Source organism: Dermacentor albipictus, chromosome 1, assembly GCF_038994185.2.
Source record: "Dermacentor albipictus isolate Rhodes 1998 colony chromosome 1, USDA_Dalb.pri_finalv2, whole genome shotgun sequence".
NCBI classification, from domain to species: domain Eukaryota; kingdom Metazoa; phylum Arthropoda; class Arachnida; order Ixodida; family Ixodidae; genus Dermacentor; species Dermacentor albipictus.
Genome location: NC_091821.1, coordinates 47,348,814 through 47,372,222, shown reverse-complemented (window position 1 = coordinate 47,372,222; position 23,409 = coordinate 47,348,814). Strand labels below are relative to the sequence as shown.

At 46.6% G+C, this 23,409-nt stretch overlaps 1 protein-coding gene across 1 annotated transcript in view; it reads right to left on the bottom strand.

Annotated features, from left to right (window-relative positions):
- Positions 1 to 1,594: 1,594 nt before the first annotated feature.
- Positions 1,595 to 23,409, bottom strand: part of LOC135906707 (cholesterol 7-desaturase nvd-like) — a 29,284-nt gene continuing 7,469 nt past the window's right edge. Inside the window, exons 4-8 of the mRNA XM_065438290.1 lie at positions 14,285 to 14,880; positions 11,965 to 12,125; positions 11,698 to 11,782; positions 5,594 to 5,764; positions 1,595 to 1,636 (exon numbers count right to left, since the gene is read on the bottom strand). Of these exons, the coding sequence (XP_065294362.1) occupies positions 1,595 to 1,636; positions 5,594 to 5,764; positions 11,698 to 11,782; positions 11,965 to 12,125; positions 14,285 to 14,880 (1,055 nt within the window). The remainder of the gene's footprint in view (positions 1,637 to 5,593; positions 5,765 to 11,697; positions 11,783 to 11,964; positions 12,126 to 14,284; positions 14,881 to 23,409) is intronic.

The following is a 23,409-nucleotide window of genomic DNA, read 5'->3' as shown; positions in this document are numbered from 1 at the left end:
TTGGCTCTGGCTCAATGTTTCCTGATTTGCAATGGCATGTAACCAAAAATCCCTATAGAAGTGACCACTTCCCTATAACGTTAAATTTAATACATCAACATGAATGCCCTCCACATGCCCCCCGATGGAAACTAGCCTCTGCCGAATGGAATAATTTTAACGCATCCACTTACTTATCACGAGATCTTATCAGTGATCTTAACATAGGTGAAGCAGTAGCATATTTTACTTGTTTTATACTCGATGCAGCTCACAAGTGCATTTCACAAACACAGGGTCTCTCTTGTAAAAGACGGGTACCTTGGTGGAATAAGCAGTGCAGACTGGTGCGAAAGAAACAAAACAAAGCGTGGGGTTTGCTGCGTCATTCCCCAACTGCAGAACATCTCATGGAATTTAAACTCGTAAAATCACAGGGAAGGCGCACCCGGAGAGAGGCAAGGAAGGCTAGCTGGGAGAGGTTTCTCTCGGGCATCACATCCTACACTCAAGAGTCTATGGTATGGAATGGCGTACGAAAGCTAAAGGGGCAGCAAATCCACCCTTTGCCCGTTGTAGACGACCAAGGGACTACCTTGGAAGACCAGGCCAACGCTCTGGGCAAACACTTCGAACATGCATCAAGCTCCACACATTATACAAGATCATTCCTCAAGTATCAACAAATAGCTGAACATAAGGCTCTGTATCGCAAACGCCATCCGGATGAACCATACAACCGTCCTTTTAATATTGCCGAGCTTAAAGCTGTCTTGAGCACGTGTAGAAGCTCAGCACCGGGAGCTGATAGAATCATATATGACATGATTAAAAACTTACACAGTGACACACAGATGACACTTCTGGCACTTTTGAACTCTATCTGGGTTGCCGGATACCTCCCATCCTCATGGAAGGAAGCTATTGTTGTTTCCTTCTTGAAACTGGGTAAATACCCGTCCTTGGCAGCAAGTTATGGTCCGATACATCTTACAAGTCACCTGTGTAAACTATTTGAAAAAAATGATTAATCGTCGACTCATACACTTCCTTGAACTCAACAATAAGCTTGATCCCTACCAATGCGGGTTCAGAGAAGGGCGGTCTACGACTGATCATCTGGTGCGCATTGAAGGAAATATCCGTGATTCATTTGTACATAAACAGTTCTTCTTATCGATATTCCTCCATATGGAAAATGTGTATGACACAACGTGGCGATGCGGGATCCTGTGAGACTTATCGCGAATGGGCATGTGTGGAAATATGTTAAACATACTAGAAAGCTATCTGTGCAAACGTACCTTCCGCGTGAAAATCGGCAATGTATTGTCGCGACCTTTTATACAGGAAACTGGTGTACCCCAAGGAGGTGTGCTTAGCTGCACGCTCTTTATTGTGAAAACGAACGCCCTTCATACTTCATTACCACCAGCCATCTTCTATTCCGTTTACGTAGACTACATACAAATAGGTTTCAAATCCTGCAACCTCGCAGTGTGTGAGAGGCAAGTACAACATGGCCTGAACAAAGTGGCCAAATGGGCAGACAAAAACGGATTTAAAATGAACCCCAACAAGAGTTCCTGTGTGCTTTTCACGAGAAACAAAGGGCTCATTGCAGATCCCAGTATCGAAATGTGTGGTCAGCGAATACCTGTGAACAAAGAACACAAGTTCTTAGGCATCATGCTTAATTCTAAACTAACTTTTATTCCACACATAAAGTATCTCAAGGTCAAATGCATAAAAACAATGAACACAACATGGGGCAGCGACAGGAAATGTTAAATGTATCTTTACAAGAGCCTCATTCGATCACGGTTGGACTACGGTGCCGTGATCTATCATTCTGCCGCCCCGGGCGCGCTAAAGGTGCTAGATCCGGTCAACCATCTACGAATCCGACTAGCCACTGGCGCTTTCAGAACAAGTCCCACTGAAAGTTTGTATGTAGAATCAAATGAGTGATCACTCCATCTGCAGAAAACATACATCAGCCAAACATATTTTCTGAAAGTTCACTCTAATCCTCAACATCCGTGTTTTAACACCGTTAATGATACGGCATATGCTACATTCTTTCGTAATCGTCCCTCTGTAAGACAGCCCTTTTCACATCGTGTGAGGGAGCTTAGTGTTGTAATGGATGTTCCACTCCTCAAACACCCTTTCATGCCTCCAGCTAAGCTGCTACCGCCTTGGGAGTGGCCGCTGATACAATGTGATATATCTTTCCTACAAGTTACAAAGCACACCCCAGATATCGAAATCCGAATGCATTTCCTGGAACTCCAGTGCAAGCACTCCTGCACGGAGTTCTACACAGACGCATCGAAGTCACGCGAGGGGGTGTCCTATGCAGCCGTTGGTCCTTCCTTCTCGGAATTCGATGTACTGCATCCGGAAACAAGCATATTTACGGCTGAGGCCTACGCACTATTGCCAGCTGCGCAGCACATAAGGAAAACAAAACTAAAAAAATCTATTATATATACGGACTCCATAAGTGCTGTGAAGGCCTTCATGTCATTCTGCAAGCACTAAAATCTAGTAATCAATGAACTATATTCCGTCCTATGTAAAGCGTATATATGTAACCAGCATGTCATCATATGCTGGGTGCCGGGTCATAGGGGCATCGAAGGTAACGTTCTGGCGGACCAGATGGCCACATCAATTGCATCGGATACTGTTAATCCTGCCGCTGCAGTCCCTGTCGCAGATCTGAGGCCCTTCTTGCGCAGGAAACTACGAAACTACTGGCAACGCTTGTTGGACAGGGAAACAAATAATAAGCTGCTCGTAATAAATCCACATTTAGGGTTCTAGGCTTCTGCAACAAACAGATGTCCGATTCTGTCGTGTAAGAATAGGACACACATTTGGCACCCATAATTTTTTACTCACTGGAAATGAGCCTCCAACCTGTGGGAGATGCGGGGAGAGGCGGACCGTCCTCCACGTGCTCTTGGAATGTCGGAAAGCCGAATCTGAGAGAAAGAAACATTTTCCCTTAGCCTACCGGCAGCACATTCCTTTTCACCCTGTTATTTTACTCGGCCCAGAACCGCTCTTTTACACCAACGCAGTTCTAGGTTTCCTGAAAGATGTTGTGTTACATGTAATTAGCCCCATACGTTCATAGCACCTCCTCTCTCCAGAGGATAGCGCAGTGATAGTTGTTTCGTATAGCACATGCCACTCGGCCCTTGTGTGCCAAGGGCTCTGGTGAGGCAGCAGTGCTCTTAGACAATTTGAGCATCTGACATTTTGTATATTGCATCATTTTTTCCAATGCATTTTAGTGTTCATAGTACACGTCATTATTCATTACCATAATTTAATTACGCGTAGATTTTAGGCCACTTGCACCAATGACTTTTAGGCCCTGTTACAGCCACGTCACACTAACTTCACAGACCACGTTAGACCACTACGAACTCATTAACACTAGCATGGCGCTCTTTGGCCATACTTGGCCCTTGCGCCATTAAACATCAAATATTCATTCATTCATAAAAATGGGTTGGATCGCATACGGCAGACATCGTGAGCTCCTGAATGGGAGCTCACCGTTATCATTGAAAAGGAAAGTGTACAATCAGTGCATTTCACCGGTGCTGACCTACGGCGCAGAGACTTGGAGGCTCACAAAGAAGCTTGAGAACAAGTTAAAGACCACGCAAAGAGGGATGGAATGAAGAATGCTAGGCATAACTTTAAGAGAAAGAAAGAGAGCCGTTTGGATCAGAGAGCAAACGGGCATAGACGATGTTATAATAGACATTAAGAGAAAAACATGGCGCTGGGCAGGTCATCCAATGCGCAGACTAGACAACCGTTGGACCATTAGGGTAACAGAATGGATACCAGAGAAGGGATGAGCAGTAGAGGAGGGCAGAAGATTAGATGGAGTGACGAAATTAGGAAATATGTGGGTGTCATTTGGAATCGGTTGGCGCAGGACAGGGGTAATTGGAGATCGCAGGGAGAGGCCTTCGTCCGGCAGTGGACATGAATAGGCTGATGATGATGATGATAATAATAATTGTGATTATGACGATAATAATGATGATGATAATGAAACTGCTCTTATAAGTCTCTCAAACACGGTCTGGAATTGGCCAGTGTAAAATAAAATGTCCTCTCTTGATGGTGATTCAGCAAATGATTTTCCTTTGAACCCAATGGGGAGATGCTGGACATATGTGTGGTCGTCATGTGAATTGTCCTCCCGCTGTGTCCACCGGTCGTATATCAGCACCTGTGCGCAAAAGTACATGAGCTTCAGAACCACGCAGGCTCATTATGTTGAGTACATGGTTAGTATGAACCACATAAGTAAGCATCAACTCCAAAATATAAAGATATTTGTCACCATTGAATAGGTTTTGCTACGATGAAGATTTTACTCTCAGTGGATATCACATTATTATGCATCTGCAGATTACAGCCACTTCACATTTGTACGCAAGCATGTTTGTTTTGCACCTGGCGTAGAAGGCAAGATGCAAAAGTTTGTTCCTCGCGCAGCAAAATGTGCATGTGATGTTTGCTTATGCCGAGAGGTACAGCTTGGCCCGTGTTTAGAGAACGCAATACATTTTTCTGCCAGCATCAAATTTGCCGCCGTAGCAAGCTTGGCAGTGTGTGCCTGCAGCTTATGACACAGACTTCTCTAGCTCCGTACTTTGTGCTTATGCAGTACTTAGGTGCTGCTTCACCCAACCAGAGCTGGAGCACTCTCAAACTGCTGGTCGCGCACTTGTGTGTTCTTATATAAGAATGGACACAGCTACAAGGTTAACCATTCTTAAAGGAAACACCGAGTGCAAGCTTAAGCTCGGTGAACAATCACGTGATGGCACCGCAATGACAACTCGCACAAGGACTGAGAAACGCAGGTAGCACATCCTGTGCTCTCCTTCCCAGTGGGCACATAGCTGTTAGCATCACCGAACCAAACAATACTCTGAAATGTGCATTGTGTGAAGCAACAAACAGCTTCAGAGTCTGTGTAAATTGTTTTGCTTCGCGACGGCTTACGCACACAAAGCTAGAACAATGACTACTTTAAAACGTCCATGGTAAGCAAAAAAATAAAAAAAACACCTAACTGATCAGCCTATTGTGGCCCTTGCTCACATTTCTAAGAATATATCTCTGAACTTCCGATTTAGTTTTGGCATTCCTACAATGTAAACATAAATCTTACCACAAGTAATCATAATCGTGCATTTTCAGAATGCTTTCTGACCACAGGTGCTTACACGCCTGATCTCCTCACGCTGTTATGTGCAGTGTCTTGACCGTTCTACGAAGGCAGATATGTTAATTTTGCTGAAGGCTATAAAGATTGCATATGGCAGGTGATTGCGGTCGGCGCTGGTCTTTGGGACCAGCATCGACTGGAATTACCTGCTTACATTGCAGCCCCTGCATCCTTCAAATGTGCCATTGTAGAAATTTTATAATATAGTGTACCTGCTTCTTTAGTTTTCTACTGTTTAACTGCTTTTTTTAACTTTTCTACTCTTGTACACACTCCCACTACTCTCTGTAGCGCTTCGCGGCCTTGAGATAACCTGAATAAATAATTACATAGACATACCAGGGCTGCAGCCTTTCGACTTGCATTCCGTTCCTGCTGTTCACTGCCTGGGAGCTGCAAGTCTTGCTGCTCACTGCCAGTGTCCTGTTCCCCAGAATTACTGTCTGTGTCTTGCTGCTCCCTGCCGGTGTTCTGCTCCTCAGAAGGAGCAGCGTGAACTGCCTGATGATTCTGCAGTAAAATAAAAAAGTGCTTTTAATTGCAGTGCTCCCGCTTGAACGTGGTGCTGTATTTGAAAATATAGCACATTTAATGCTAAATACGCACACGTTTGCACATCTTTATGGGATGAAGCTGTGGTATGGCTTTGCTAGCAGCGATTGCAGCGTTTTCACCATGTTCCTGAAGCAAGTATATTTAGACGTGACATACACACTGTGCGTGCGTGTGTGTGTGCGTGCGTGCGTGCGTGCAATAAAAGACATGCAAACAAACAAAGGAGAGGGAAGGTCCCTAATAATGCTAAATAATATATCGAAGCGCGGAACAGCAGTGGTGAGGGCAATGATTTGTGAGTGGAACCTCGTGGCCAGCGAAACTTGCTGCGTCGTATACACCTAAATGCAGTGTACGCCACAGTACCTGCGCGATAACTAGCAACTACGCAGTTATCGTATCAGCCATCGGCACGGTTGGGTGAGCGGCAGCTTTTTAATCGCTGCCTCCGTGTCGCAGCTAGCTCTTTGGAGATAGGAAATACAGCTGTAAACGCGCCAACGCCGTGTAATGTAGTGAAGAGATCGTTCTTTTAAACGCTTAGCCGTACGTTGGTTTATTCGCAGCAGCTCTGCATTAGTCACTAGCACGACAGTAGCCTTCCCTCTTAAGAGCAATGTGTTCTCTTGAACTTCGAGGATGAATACCTTCATAGAAGCGGCAGCACAGAGCAGACCTACGCTGGAGGCGTCATCCTGTTAGCGCGTGATAAGAAAACGTTAGCTCGTGCCATTACGGTTTTTCAGGAATAGCATCAGCTCTCGTAGACCAGAAAAAAAGTTCAACCTTCTCCCCGTAAGCATCTTTCAGAAAATAGGTATCCCTGTGTCGAGATGGAGACTACATGCTAGCGAGGTCGGTGGTGGGTTCTCGGCAGTCCTCTGAAAAACGCCACCAATTACTGACGCTTCGGTCGATAAGAAGTCTCATTATACCTTTTTATTTGGCTGTTGACTGTCGTAGTTCACTAGTCGCCGTCATCCTTTAAGCACCTGCAATGAATAATTTTGTATCATTCCGTCAGAGACGTTTCGGCACCCATGTCAACAGGCTGTACCTTTCTCTCGTATCCGTGGCAAACCATAGGCACCGGGGTTTTGATCGCTGCGCTTACCGTCAACAAAAATGCATAGAACACGCGTGTGACGATGATGAAGCGACGAAATCTTTTCTATTCACTACTGCGATACATTGTCTCTTTCAATCCGCATCAACGGGAAACCTATGCAACAAACAGATGTAGCCGCACTCCTCTTGCACCAAGGTGGGCATGCCGCACAGCTGTTTTCTTGCAGCATTCAGCTTTTTTGATTGTTGCCACAACCGTAAACAGCGCAGTGATGATGCCTTGTTGAAAAACTGTTCTTAAACGACATTCCAAAATTCGCTAGTAAGCACAATACAGCGCCCGTATCGCACACGCTATACAGCACCTAACCAAGCAATTCGATCGTGCAACAGCCCAGAGGCCTACTATTCTCGTTCCCGGTAGACAAGTACCGGTTCCCGAGTCGCTGGTTTGAGGTTACCATTGGAAATGTCTACAGCAACAGAATAAAATGAGTATTTCTCGTCCGTTTTTTTTTTGTGTGTAGTACCGATAACGGCAGAAAATTCAGTCATGCACCCAGGTGTGAACTTTCCGAGGAACTAAACACTGAAGTAGGTATGTTTTAGCACTGTTGAATTCAGACACTAGAAAAACTTTGAGACCGGACGAAATTCTAAATACCTTTTTGTGTAGATACGCGGAGTGATGTACTAAGTATCTTTATATTATTTTTAGCGAAAGTTTGTTATTATTTTTAGCGAAATTCCCGCTGATTGGAAAATAGGTAAAATTATACCGATATATAAAACCGGGGATAAGCTCACAGTAACTACTCACCGCCCAGTGTCATTGTTGTGCACAGCTAGCAATATATTACAACATTTTCCTTTTAAACATTTAAGCAGTTCTTGGAAGGGAAAGTTTTTTCTGAACCAGTTAGCATGGATTCAGGCGTGGCCTTTCAACAGTGACCCAGTTACTGCACATTACTAAAGGTTTGTTTGCAGTTCTTGATAATGATTGCCAGGTCGACATAATCTGTCTAGACTTTGCAAGAGCCTTTGACCTCGTGTCGTATTCCACAATGATACTAAAACTATAGCATATCTCTTCAGAAATTAGCGTATACTGAGGTGGCTTGACTTTTACCTGACGCAACGCCAACAATATGTTCAAATAGGTGACTCTAAATTCTCAATGGCTCCAGTACTTTCAGGTGTTCCCCAGGGGTCCATCCGTGGAACAATAATCTTTCTTCTATATCCGAATGATCTTTTGTTTGACACTGCTGTACAATGTCCATTTATTGCGTATGAGTGCGTCGTTTATCATGAAATTCCATCTAAACATGACCAATTAGTCTTGAGGAATGCTTTAACATCAATTTCTCACTGGTGCAAGACCTGGATGATGAGTCTAAATATGCCTAAGTGCTCCAAAATGACTGTAACAAGAAGAAAGAATGGCCTACAGCATGCATATAAAATTAACAACGTTGAGATGATGCCTCTCGACGCGTCTAAATATCTGAGTATTGCAATATCTCACGATTTAAGGAGTGCACACATTAAAAACATTATTTCGTCAGCCTCAATAAGGCTCTAGTTGCTTAGGCAACCTCTGAAATAGTGTGCGAGTAAGACAAAACTAGTTGGTTATAGATCACTAGTGTGTCCTCTACTTGATTATGGTGACGTCGCTTGCGATAAACACAATAGCACTGATACGAACAAGTTAGAAGAAGTACAAAAAAAGAGCACACAGGATTATTTTTAATAGTAGTAGAGCAGTAGAGCGGCAAGTTGGGCTAGTTGGTGGAAGTTGATCTTGTATCACTGCGCGCGTCCTGTCTATTTCTACTTCTGTTGTCCGTGTCTTAGTGCAGTAACCTCAGTATTACAAGATGTTTATTTTTAATGCCTGCAGAAGACAAGTGTCGCTGTCTGATCTCCGTTCAAGATCTGGTCTCTCAACACTGGAGGAACGCCGTAAGTTACGCCATCTCAAGATGCTTTATACAATAGTCAACATCCATGCTAAAATGAATTTTGACAAATATTTGCAGTTTAAGACATACTAGAAGTCTCCGCAAAAAAGACGAACATCCTTTATTGTGCCCTAGGCTAGAGCGATCACTTATCAATTTTCATTTTTCCAAAAACGATAAGGGAGTGGAACAGGCTTCCACAAGGGATAAGAAACAAACACTCTGTTGACTCTTTCTCATCAGCTCTTTGTCATTTGTGAGCGAGGCATATGTGATTCCTTTAGTGCCGCTATTCTTATTCAACTCGCGACCTTAGTAATCGGAGCTTCTGCGCAGTAGCGTATAAGTATGTATGTTCTATTTTCCAGTGTGTAAGATCTTGCTGTGTTCAAATTTTATTCCGACATTATGTTTGCTAGTAAAGTGTCCCGTTTCTTTTTGTATGTACCACCCCTGCTTTCGCTAGCAAATAGCAGCTGGCAGTATTGTCAAATAAATACAAAATTGCGGAGTCCGTGATCCACACTGCTGACCCTATAGCAAATAGAGTTGCACCCACGTGAGAGCAAGCCTCTGTATCTCCTGCTATGCAACTGCAGTGTGCAGCTATGATGCTGCCATCCATATCTGCCAAGAGCCAGTCTTTGATGGGTCCCTACCGCAGATACTGCGATGGTTCACGTGTAGAAGAATGAACAGCAGATTGATAACAGCCTGCCTCAATTCGTTAGCGAACACACGAGCTCATTTTTCTTTTCCCTATGTCTCGCTATCATTTACTCTCGTGGTAAAAATAATTTAAAATCAGCTGTGAGGAAATTCAGGTCGCGATTTAGCACCTGATTTGCTGTTTGCATGGTTGTTGGCTCACACAAAGCTGGAAACAATAAAAATTCAAACAGCGCAGAAACGACGGGACCAGAATGAGAAGGAGACAAACACTGCGCTGTCTCCTTCTCATTCTGGTCCCGTCGTTTATGCGCTGTTTGAATTTTTATTGTTACCATGCAACACCAACTCGCCCAATCCGGTGCCCCACAAAGCTGGAAGTTATTCTGCACAAGCTTTGCTAGCAGCTTGCATGCTCTTGCTGCAGCTAATTGCAAGTAATGTAAGGAAAAAGAGCAGTGATAAATGAGAACTCGACAATTCAGTAGAGTCGACACACTAGAGATGCTTTTTGTAAACACTGCGCCCACTAGTTCCACTTTTCTATCGGCTAACGTCGCACCACTTATGAAGCAGGAGGGATTTTTCTTACTTTCGCTTTCTGTTGGCTTTTTTTTCTGACTCAAGTGTAAAATTTGGTGCCCTACATCTCCACTCGGCGAGATCGCGGCGTGGTCAACTGTAAAAAAATTAAAGATTGTTGCAACTTTAAATATTTAATTTCATTTAGACTGGTATGTCTTTAAGTGGTTATCGGTATTTTGTCACGGCTGTGAACTGCGAAAAGAAATGTGTTCAACTCACCTGGGTAAGCACGACGACATGCTTTGATGGCAACTTCTTTCTTCAACCCACCCGCTCGTGAAATGGTTGTTATTGAAGCGACCTGTATGCCTTCATTCGCTGTAGCTATACATAACTGGTTGACAACACAAGATAAAATTGTAATGTCGACATGGGTCACGGCGTCATCATCCATTTGTTATTTGTGGAGGATAGTGCGGATGGTGTTAGTTGTGCGCGTCTTTGTGTGCGTTTGGCTAGGCAGTGCTCGTGCGAGGGAGCATGTTTAAGGTGAGCTAATTCTGCACTAAAATTGGTCGCAGAGGTTGTACCAATTGTTGTTATTCATGACGGTGGCATGTTCTTCCATTTCTGTTGCGATTCGTGCGATTTCTTTTTCCTCCTGCGGTTCTGCCGCTGCCTCTTTCGTCGTTTGGTCAGATCTCTTCGCGCCTCCCAGAGGTGGAGCAGATGTCTGTCCACATCCCCCTTCTCCGTTGTTGCATTGAGTTGCTTGGTGGAAGCTTTAAAATCTGCTTGTAGCTCTAGTGTCCACTCATGCAGGGACGTCGCGTCATGTTGTTCAGACTTAGATATTTTGTGGTGGAAAGCATCCAAGTATTTTATTTTGATTACACGTTCTGGGGTGCGTGTCGCCTCCGCTTCGATTTCAGTGGCCAGTGTGTTCACCCTTTCATCATTGCTAGGTCAGGTATCCCTGCTTATGTTGCAACCTATTCTGATTGATGTGTGAGGTTCTATCAGCAAGATAATTTGATGAAGAATAATGACTTGAGCTAGCCCGCGGCTTTACGGAGTTTCTTTTTCGCACCCCTAAGCTAGGTGGTGGTGGGGGGGGGGGGGGGGGTGCGCATTGAAGTCTCCCCGAATAACAACTGTTCCGCCTTGTTTGCTGGCGCCCCCCCCCCCCAAAAAAAAAACAACAACAAAGATATCTGAAACGTGCCGTCCCGATATTCAATCATCTGTCTGCAACCTTCTCTTCCTTCGTTCCGCGTTTCTTACCATAAAAAAAAATCGCTGTGGATTGCGCTACTTCCTATTGCGAAATTTGAGCGCCGCTCCATACGTGTTATAATTTCGCAGTATTTGGGTTGGCGTGGACAACCTGTTTCGTGCGGCACGTTGCAATGGCGCGAGGTGCGGCGTGAGTGCCTCGCTAATCTGGAGACTGTGAGCGCCAGCGCGTGGGTGACGCGTGAGCGCAATTCACAGCAGCCGTCGCCGATAGATCTTCCAGATGACGCGCGCTACTCTGGCGCCGTTTCGTAGCAATGGTCGTCGACCTACACTTTTCTTCTCACGCTTTCGCCATACTCGCCGCCGCTTTCCGCCTTCACGGTTCTACTGCACCATCCTCTCCGCTTTGCTCCTTGCCTCTTCCATTGCCCGCTGCGCTCCGCGTTCGCTTTCATCTTTCTCCGCCACCACCGACGACGACGTTCGCCGCAGAAACAGGCGCCTAAGAGTTATGCTATAAAATCATAGCAAGGCCTCAAGAAGGCATAGAAATCTGTAATAACCTATATTAGCTCACTGTAGCAAAACAGTGTAAATGTAGGAAAAGACCAGACACAAATAACCAAACTAAATAACTGATAGAAGCACGATGTATTTTATAACACCGCAAAAGATGACGTTCACCATTCCAGCGTGCGAGACCGAATATCCTGCCACGTGGGGCTATTTTGGCTGTAGAATTGGTTGTACCACCTGCGAAATTCGACAATAGTCTTGTCTCCTTTCTGGAAGGGTGGCTTCAACAGCATCTTCTTGTGATTCCACACGAGCAGATCCCTTTCGAACTGCGAGGAAGAAAGAATCAGATGGCAAGAACTGTTAAACTACTGGTGCTATATATACCACTATATCTCATAAAGAACAACGAATTGTTCCACGCGTGTCATGGCAACGTCGAATCGACATCACGTAACTAAAGATCCGCTAAAACATAAGGGTGGTGAAATGAGTGAATTTATATACGCCAGTGATGTGCGGCGCATCTTTCGGTACACAAAACTAGTTCCGTTGATATGACTTAACGCATTGAATATAAAAAACCAACCCTTACATTTGAAATATTTCGTAAACTCCACGATTGTTAATTATTGCTCATTTCATTGTGCATCTTTCAGTATAGCTTCATCCGGTGTAATTTTAGGAGGAGCCGCCTGCTGCCAAAGCTCATGGGTTACGTGCCGCGATCGAACGGTCAAAAGAATGTTCCGCGTGCGCCGCTGTGACCATGAGTGGCGCTGGCTAATGCTCTCCTGGTTACATCTTGTACGCATACATAAACACCCAAGAATACGTAAATGGGAAAGGGAGAGAGAGAAAACATTTATTTAGACCATCAGGTCGTAGCTCTTGAGGTCGAGTGGGTGGTGTCCTTATTCCAGGACTCCACTGGCCATGGCTGCTCGACGTACTTGCTGGACGAGAGCTTGTCGTCCCGCCAGCGTATCACCGGTCAGCTGTACCTCCCACCGCTAAAATGACGTGCTTGGCGTCATTTAGTGTTGAGGTTTGCCCCTCGCACGCCCGCGAGATGTGAAAGAGTGTAGGGCATGTGTCGCCGCACCAGGGGCAAGTGTCGCGATATGCATGTGGGTAGAGCTTGCTGTATCTGCGTAGGTTTGGGTAGGTGTTACGAAGACGAAGTAAGGCGTAGGCGCAACACACAAGCGCTGTGGTGCGTCTACGCTTTCCATCGTCTTCGTTTTCAGTAAGCCGTTGTTATTAGCCAAGAACCTATACCAACTCTCCGAGTTTTCTATCCCCTACTTTTGAATGTTGCACGCGTCAGTATGACGTTGTTGTATGCAGAGATGGCTCTCTGTCTATAGCAAGAAGTGTGCCACATATGCCAGAAGAGTACAGTGGTGAGTATGCCTGTTGAACCTAGAAAACCCGCTCTGGCGCAGATAGCCTATGATTGTTTTTGAAGCTCATACAGAACTGGGCCCGCATTCGCAAATAGTTCGTAGGCTAGAATTGTTTGTAATAGAAAATTCCAGTCAATCCTGGCACTGAACATAATATTAGTGAAGGCAACCGGCCAATCGTATGGCGCACTTACGAACAAAACGGTTTGTGAATTTGGCCTCCAGTAATTGGTTCATTGGCGAAGGGTCATATTATCAAAATTTCGCTTCTATCTTATACACGTGACTGCCTCTCTAGCTCAGTGGCTATATAGGGTGTCCCAACTATCATGCACCAAGACTTAAAAATATGCAAATGCCACGCAGCTGGACCGAACCAAGGCAATGTTGTTTGCTGTCGCTTGGAGATACTCAGATTGTTCTTTTTTTTTATTCCGCCTAATGACATAATTTTGCCTAATTAGTTAATGAACTTGTCAAATATTATTATTAGATTAGAACTGTCAATCAGAAAAGTGTATTGCAACATGAAAAACTACGGATAAAGGTTTCTGTGGCTCAATTCGTGCTTTGTAAGGTCCTTTTCTGAGCTTGAAAGTAGTTCGCGAATACACGCAAAGTGCCTCGAGAGGCCAGTCGCGCAGCATTTTTGCGTGCATTTGCGGGCTTCCTTCGCACTCAGAAAAACCCTTTTATGTAGCACGTATTGAGCTATAGAAAGCTGTATCGGGAGTTTATCATGTTCCTCTACAGTTTTCTCATATAACATTTTAATCTGATTATAATATTTGAGGAGTTCGTTAATTAATTAAGACTAATTAGGCAATTAGGCGGAATGCAAAAAAAAAATAACTGAGTATCTCCAAGCGACGGCAAAGAATATTACCTTGGTTCTGTCGAGCTAAATGGCATTTACCTTGGTTCTGTCGAGCTAAATGGCGCGACAGGAAGGCTAATGGCAGGAAGGAGGCGAACACACAGGTCACTGTGCGGTCGCTTTGCTTCTGTCCTTTGTCTTCCTGTCACCGCTGCAGTTAATGGATTTTCATGCGTTGGTTTGAACGATCAAGTGCACTCACGGATTTCGCGTAGATGACGCTTGCCAGCCAGCGGAAAAGCAAGTTTGCACGGGGCTCGTAGTGGATGGTGTGCACCACGCGGATACGGAACGGAGCCATCGGCGTGACAGCGACCACGGTAAGTTGGGTGCCGAAGCCACACTCGACGCGCACCACGAGCAGCGCGGGTCCCTGCAGCGCTAGGTTGGTCACGTTGTCGAAGAAGCGTGGGCACCGCCCAAGAACTCGGATCTTAGCGGCGATGTCGACACAGCAGCGGTGCTCCTTTGTGTACCACTTGGCCGTCCATAGGTGCGTGAAGAAGCGACCCCAGCCCGTGTCGCCCGCGTTTTTCGCGAACTCCTCCGGCGACAGCAGCACGTTGGGTCCGTGGAAGTAGCCGAAGTGCGTCACGTCCGACTCGTTTTCGGACAGGTCCCGGATGTGGCAGCTCAGCGTTTCCTCGTATCGCCTCCACGCTTTCCAGCGACCGCTTGTCACCTCGGGAACGTCTTCTACTTGCCAGCTGGGCTCTTCGCCGTCGGCGTGGTACCACAGAAACACGTTGCCGAGAAGCTCGGCCGTGGTCCAAGTTTTTATTTTGACGAAGTCGGGCACTGTAGGAAGGCAAGCAGCATAGCTAAAGGTGAGCCGATAAAGCTGTAGTACACCGGTTGTTTCACGAAATGCGTTGGAAAGTTCTTAAAGAAACGGAAGATGCAATAATAAAGTTATTTCCTCATTGTTGCGTTTATCACCGAGGCGCATATTATAGTCGGAGTAGTGGTGCAAATTAGACAAATAATTATGCAAATTCGACTACTTAATTAATGTTAAAAAATTACGTGCCATTGATCCGAATGGACGACTTTCGGATCGTCCGAATGGACGATCCGAAAGTGCGCCATCCAAGGAGCTCATAACACTTGCCGAAATGTAACCAATTGAATGCTGTGCAAATGGAAGACGACGAAATGTTTTCTTGGCAGAACACTTGTTTTTGCGCTCTGTGAATTTTGGTGAACTTTTCGCCTTTCGAGGTGCCTCGCCTCCCCGTCATGCGGCCATGGACGCGGAGCATGTTAGAGGCCCACCTGGCCAGAAGTCATCACGGCCGCAAATCGCAAGGAAGCGAGTTGGCTCCCCCAGCGACACCAAAGACACCGAGCTGTACTCTATGTCGAAAGGCGATTCATCTGACGACGGCTTCATACCCGTCCGGAGTAAGAGGGTGAAGAGAAATATCCCCAACACAGCGCAGTCAACTCCTGGGAGTACAACGACTATGAAGTCAAGGCCTGCGCGCTGGCCACACGTCTTTACCTTTATGCCGGAAGAACCCTCAAGGAACCTACGATTGCTCAACAGGCAAGCCCTATCCGTTTTTCTGGAATGTGCGGTGCCAGATCAAATTGAAGACATATCAGAATAAATCCATGCAAGAATATACTCACCCACATGTGTACAACGTGAGTGCGCTTGCAAAACTTGCAAAAATCACGGCGCTAGGCGGAATCAAAATTTGCCCCTTTATCCCGATCGACGATACATCCATAGACGGTGTAATTTATGACATTGGCATTGCCATTTCCAGTAATGACTTACCTAGCCTCATCAAGCCGGCAAACGACGCCACGATCATTGCGCAAGTGTGCCCCCTTGGGAATACACGCTGCGTAAAAATTTTTTCAAGGAGGATTGTATACCATCCCACGTTAAAATCGGACATTTCCGACATCCGGTTCAACCATTCATCCAGAAGCCGCTTCAATGTCATCAGTGTTTCAGGCTAGGTCACGTCAAGTGCGTGTGTACCAACTCGCTACTGTGTCCCCGTTGCGCTGAACCTCATGCAGAAAAGAACTGCGGTGCCACAGTTCTGAAGTGCGCCAACTGTAGCGGCCCTCACGCGGCCTCGTCGAAAGACTGTCCTCGCATCAAGAAGGAGCGCGCGGTTCTCAAGCAAATGGCCAGAGACAATTCGGCCCATAGAAAGGCAGCCGAAGTAGTCGGGCGTCGGCATCGACGTCGACACCATCGTACGTCTTCAAAGAAGGCGCGTGCGCGAAGTGATAGTACCCACTCCACTGCGGCACCACTTAGTCGTGCCGCCGAAAGCCCTACCACTTCCACGATGGAAGCAGCTAAGACTCTTTAGAGGAATTGCCTACGCTTCCGAGCCACTCCCTTGCTAAGGAACCTCAGAAGGTCGCCGCCCCACCGAAGCCTTCTCCAGCCATGGATGACTCGCTTAAAACAGATCGTCAGGTCGTCTCGGTGCTACGTTCCCTCATGGAAGCCATCCGAGCGATTTTAGTGGAAATGGGGACAACGTCTGCTCGAAGCGCACTTAAAGTGCTGGGCGCCTTATGCCCAGTGCTTGAATCCCTCAACTAGAAAGATGGCTACCCATCCCCCATCCTTACCAAAAGAAGTCAAGGCAGCGTCCGTCATACAGTGGCGCGCCAGAAGGCTAAAATCACGAATTTCAGATTTCCGTCACTTTGTCTACACCAATGTATTTCCACTCATCGTCATTTGTGAGCTCAACTTGTCGAAACCGATCAGACTGTCAGGGTACGAGGTTATGATCTCTTCAACAAATAGTGGATGCAGCAAAACTATCGTTTTTGTTCGTCGTGAACTTACCTATGTTCTGCAACCAATTTCGCCCCACGACAACAATCAATACATCTGCATCATAGTTAAAAAGAACAAACTCTTGTTTACTCTCATAGGCGTGTATATATCGCCTTCAAGCAATTTTGATACTGAAAGATTAGCGGACATCTTGAGTGTTTGTCCCGCCCCATGGGTTATCATAGGAGGTTTCAATGCCCACCATCCAGCATGGGGAAGTACAAGGACAAACGCAAGAGGACGAATATTAGGAAGCAGCGCCTACAACTATGGCCTTACTCTCCTGAACCACCCACTTTTCTTGGAGGCGTGACATACGGCAGCTGCCTCGGCCTTGCTTTCGTCTCCAACTCTCTCGCCAGATGTGTGAAGTGGTTTCCAGATATTGAGACATGGGAGTCATCATATTCCCACCTATCTAAACATAAAAGGCTCGTCGACTAGATCAGGTCCACGGAATAGCGTTCGAACGATTCAATGGGCCAATTTCAAATCTGATATGGACGATGCCTGCCGCGAGGGCCTATCCTCTGGGTTAGAGCAAACAATTAAAAATACGATGCGAAACGCCACTCGCATGATGATGATCTCTAACAGGTGAAACGACTTCGACATGGAGTTAGAGCGACTTCGAACACTTCGTCACCGGGCGGAACGTCGATATCAGCGTAGAAAATCAATCCATGACCTTAGGGCAGCCAGGAGGACGCAAAAGCAGATTCAGCGTCGTATGGATAGTTTAGGGTCGGAACGCTGGACAACGTTTTGCCAGGCACTAGACCCCCGCAAGCCACTGCCTCGCATTTGGAAAACGGGGCAAAGTCTGCGTTGCCTTCCGAAACAGCACTTTCCATTCAAGGCGCTCGCGCTTTTTCAAGGGCGGCAAGACATCGATGTCGCAGAAGACTTTTGTGTGCAGACCAAGTAATTCGTCCAGATACTCCAGCCCGAGGCGACGCCCCCCATTCCCGTGATTGCCGCATGGAGCTTCCTTTTACAATGGAGGAGCTCGAGGCGGCACTAGATCTCTGCAGGCGCTCTTCATCTTCGGGTCCAGATGGTATATCATACCGAGCCTTGTGCTACCTCGGAGAATTCCCACGTATAGAATTGTTGAGTCTTTACAACTCCTCATGGCACGAGGGAAATAACCCTGACGAATGGAAAGTAGGGCCTTGGTGCCACTCTTAAAGCAGGACAAATCCCCACTAGAGCTCACCTCTTACCACCCAATAGCACTGGACAGCTGTGTAGGAAAGATAATGGAACAGATGATCCTTGGCCGCCTGGAATGGTACCTTCAACACTTGAAGATTTATCCGAATTACATGGCTGGTTTCCGACGTGACCGCTCCTTCATCGACAATGTAATTGATCTCCTTTCGTATGTGCAGCACGAAAAGTCCCGTAAGCGTTTATCTACAGCTTTATTCTTAGATGGGAAAGGTGCATACGATAACGTATTACATGAGGCCATTTTCGACGCTCTTGCCATGGTTGGCCTAGATGGTCGAGTCTCCTTGTGGATTACAAGTTACCTATCTGCAAGATCATTCTTTATGTTAACTGACGATGGCCCAACTACGCGACGCTATACCAGCAGGGGCGTTCCTCAAGGCGGTGCTCTCAGCTCGACGCTATTCAACCTCGCTCTTGTTGGACATGCTGAATACTTGCCAACTACCATCAAGATTTCAATATACGCAGACGACATCTGCGTCTGGACTTCGGCAGTTTCACGTCCTCTGATACGTGCACGGCTTCAAAGAGCGGCAACTCTGACTGCGAGGTTCTTGTGTAGACGAGGTCTCAGCATATCACCAGGAAAATGCGCACTAGTGGCATTTACTCGCAAACAAAATGATGCCTTATGTCATCTGAATCAATGGGCGGACCATTTCTTATGTCAGGACCCACATATTTCTTAGCCTAATTATTGACCGAGATCTCTGTTGGAGCCCGCACGTGGCCTACTTGAAACGGCGCCTGACAGCAACTACCCAGTTGTTTAAATACTTGACAGGAAAGACGTGGGAGATGTCAATAGACGCAATGCTCAAGCTCTACAGAGCCCTCTTTCTCGGTTTTTTAAGATATAGTCTACTTGTACTGAACAACACCTGTAAGACAAATATTCGTGTTCTGCAGACAGTACAAGCTCAAGAACTCAGAGTTTGCCTTGTTTTAACAGATGCACCTCAACACAGGCAACTATTGCGATTACTCGGGACCATCCAATTCAAACTCACATTATGGTGGAAGCCCTGAGAACGCACATCAGACATTTTGCACGTGCCCCCTATCACAACCTTGCAACACTACCTTCAGACAGGCACCAAGAATCATTCTCTAAAACTATCGTCAAGTACAACGACAAACTTCCCTCGGGCTTCACCGCTGCATCTAAACAATCGATACCCCCCTGGTGTCTTATCAGCCCGACAGGTCATCTCAGTGTACCAGGAATCGGGAAAAAGTTCGAGCTGTCGTCGCCTGTGCTGAAACAACTGTCTCTGCTTCTTCTGCGCGAGAGGTATGCGGGCAGTGGACATATTGCTGTCAGCTCCTAACACTACCAGGTTCTCTTTACAAAACCTTTTACTTCCAAAATCATGCAGCAACTCTGGCAAACTAACTGTTGGTTTCGCTAGTGTGAAAATGTGGAATAATGTACCTACTCACGTGAAATCCTCACCTACATTATCGTGATACCAACGTTCACTGAGGGCTTATATTAATACCCTGTAAACTGCATCTATTCTTTGAAGTATTTTTATGTTGCTTATTATGTAATTTCTTTTATGTTGTGATGTGTTGCCATAGGTTTTATTACTTTAACACTGTAGACATTGCGTAATCAATTCTTTGTTTATAACCGCAACTGACGCCGTTTTATTTATATATTATTATGTAACTAAGAACGAGAGGTCCCGCTGCAGTTTATAACTGTGGGACCTCTTTCTGTATAACTTCTACTGCATATATGTACCACTAATGAATGAAGCAATAAACTTGAAACTTGAAAAAAAAAACTGACCCGACGGAAAAATTTTTTTCTGACCTTGCCCACACATCGCAACCTCATTAAAGTGAACGTCGATGGTGTACCTGTTACGGCTCTGACACTGGCGCGCACGTATCTGTGATGATTGCTCAGCTACGGAATCGTCTCAAGAAAGTCCTCACTCCTGCCCCGTCGCCTGTTGTCCGAGTCTCCAACGGTGGAACACCAGCCGTTATTGGCATGTCTCCGGCTCGCGTGAATGTCGCCGGACATTTTACTTCTGTTTTATTTTATGTACTAGAGCACTGGGGCCCTCACGACATCATCCTGGGCCTTGACTGTCTACAAATTCCGCTTTGATAGACAGCTCTGCTGGTGTTGTGCAACTCGCTCTAACTTTTGCTATTGCCCCTCCCGATAGTGCTACGAAACGGCTATGTTCCACAGAGCATATTCGCCTCCCTCACCGTGCCGTTACCTACATAGGTGTCTCCCCCATTCCACCTGTACCAGATGGTGACTACATCGTATTCTCTAATCCGGATGTCCTGCTCTCGCATAACGTCGCTTTTCCTCACACCGTCATTACCATTTCGGACAACACGTCATGCCTTCCGCTTGCAAACTTTGGGCTATGTATACAAATACTCCCGCGCCGAATATCCCTGGCGCAAATAACGCCAGTCAGAGACTACCACATTTCGGCTTTAACTTGTGACAGCTCCTCGTGTTCAATTCTTGCTTCGCCCCCTGTCCCTTCAGACTTGAATGCCTTAACAAAAATGATTGTTCTCGACCTTCCGCCCCAGCGTGCTCAAGAACTACGTTGCCTCCTTGCCTCATACTGGGACATATTCGACCTTGGAGAGCGCCCTCTAGGACAAACATTTGTCGTAAAACATCGAATAAACACTGGTGATGCGAGCCCGATCCATCAGCAACCCTACCGCCTCTCGGCTACTGAGGGACATATCATCCAACATGAAGTTGACAAGATGCTTATTCGAGACATCATCGAACCTTCTTGCAGCCCATGGGCATCCCCTGTTGTACCAGTTAAAAATAAGGACAACAGTTCGCGATTTTGCGTCGATTATCGACACTTCAACAAGGTAACAAAGGAAGACGTCTATCCTCTACGACGCATTGACGATGCCCTGGATTGCCTGCATGGAGCACAATATGTTTCGTCCATCGACCTTCGCTCCGGCTAATGGCAAATTGCCGTCGACGACATGGACCGCCAGAAGACAACTTTTATTACACCCGATGGCTTGTATCAGATGAAGGTGATGCCTTTTGGTTTATGTAATGCCCCGGCCACGAATGATGGATGCCCTCCTACACGGTTTCAAGTGGTCCATCTGCCTCTGTTATCTGGACGACGTGATCGTTTTTCTCCGGCCCACCTCGAACGCCTATCGACGATCCTATCTGTTTTCCGTCAGGCGGGGCTACAATTAAATTTGTCCAAGTGCCACTTCGACTGTCGGGAAATTTCTGTGCTCAGCCATCTCGTCGATTCTTCTGGTGTACGCCCTGATCACGATAAAATATGGGGAGCGCCAGAGGGAGAAAGAGAGAGAGAAATTTTATTTGGTTCCTTCAAGGATTTAGCGTCTCGAGGTCTCCGTCATCTTCTTGGGCGCCGGCGACTTGGAGCCTCTTCCGGGCCCCTATTCCAGGGCTCCACTGAGCCTAGCTACCTCACTAGCGTGCTGCACTAAGGTCCTTTGCGCCGTGAGCTCGCAGCTGGTAAGCCGACTCTCCCATAGCTCCGCACTCGGGTTATTGTGTTGGTGGAATGATTGATTGTGTTTACATTCCCATGTGACATGATATAGTGTGGGTGTGGCCCCGCACCATGGGCAGGTGTCTCTGTATTGTGTTGGGTACATTTTGTTTAGGATGTATAAATTTGGGAAGGAGCTTGTCTGCAATCTGCGCCAACTCGCTGCTTCCTCCTTCGTTAGAGCTTTGTTCAATACGCTGTAAAAATTATGAGCGTTTACTTTTTCCATTTTTGGAAAAGGTTGGAAACATTGGGCGCCCTCTCAATCAGCTCCTCAAAAGGGACGCAGCATTCATTTGGGGCCCTCAGCAAGCTGGTGTTTTCACCGAGCTGATTCGGTTGCTTGCGTCCCCGTCAATTCTCGCTCACTTTGATGCGTCAGCTCCAACAGAAGTCCATACCGATGGCAGTGGCCACGGTATTGGATCTATCTTGGCACAGAAATAACAAGGCCGAGAACGTGCTATTGCCTACGCCAGCTGCCTTTTTTCCTCTGTGGAGAGCAATTATTCGATCACCGAACGCGAGTGTCTGGCTCTCGTTCGGGCAGTGGGTAAATTCCGCCACTATTTGTACGGTTGCCAATTCACAGTTATCACTAATCACCATGCTCTGTGTTGACTTTCGTCTCTCAAAGATCCTTCAGGGCGCCTTGGCCACTAACTTTGGCCGCCTTGGCCGCTCTAGCCTTGGCAGCTCTAACATGCGCCCAGACGGCCCTGACCGACTCTTCGTTGTGCCTGAGAATCTGCGTCAGACTGTTCTCGCCCAGCTTCATGATGTACCGACTGCAGGTCACCTTGGCGTGTCACGGACTTATGACCGCGTTCGTCGGCGCTTCTTTTGGCCTAGTCTATACCGCGACGTCTGCCGTTATGTCGCTGCGTGTCAACCTTTGTCAACGACGTGAAAAGCCGACCACACTCCCTGTTGGTCACCTTCGACCACTTGACGTACCATCAGAACCATTCTTCCGTGTCGGTGTTGATCTTTTAGGGCGTTTTCCTACGTTTGCTTCGGAAAACAAGTGGATTGCTGTAGCAACAGGCCACGCCACCCGATATGCAATCACACGGACTCTTCCAACAAGCTGTGCAACCGATGTCGTTGACTTCCTCCTAGAGAACGTCATCCTTTACCACGATTCCCCTCGACAGCTCCTCACCGACCGAGGCCGCTACTTTCTTTCTAAAGTTATCAATGACATTCTACACTCGTGCGCGACTATACACAAACTTGCTACTGCTTACCATCCACAAACGAACGGCCTAACCAAGCGCCTTAACCGCAACCTTACTGACATGCTGTCCATGTATGTGTCCGCTGACAATCGGGACTGGGACGTTGCGCTGCCGTTCGTTACTTTCGCCTATAATTCGTCTTGCTATGATACCGCAGGCTTCTCTCCATTCTTCCTCTTGTTTGGCCACGACCTTACGCTACCTTTCGACACCGTTCTGCCTGCTAGTCTGAATTCCACATCCGAGTACGCCCGTGAAGCCATACTCAAAGCAGAAGAAGCACGCCATATTGCCCGACGTCGACTTGTGGAGTCGCATGACAATCAGCAGCGCTTATATGACGCCCGCCATCGTGACGTCCATTACACACCGAGCACCCTGGTTCTCCTTTGGTCGCCGTCGCGACGCGTTGGCTTCTCGGAGAAGTTACTTTCACGCTAATCTGGCCCTTAACGTGTCTTGCGTCAAG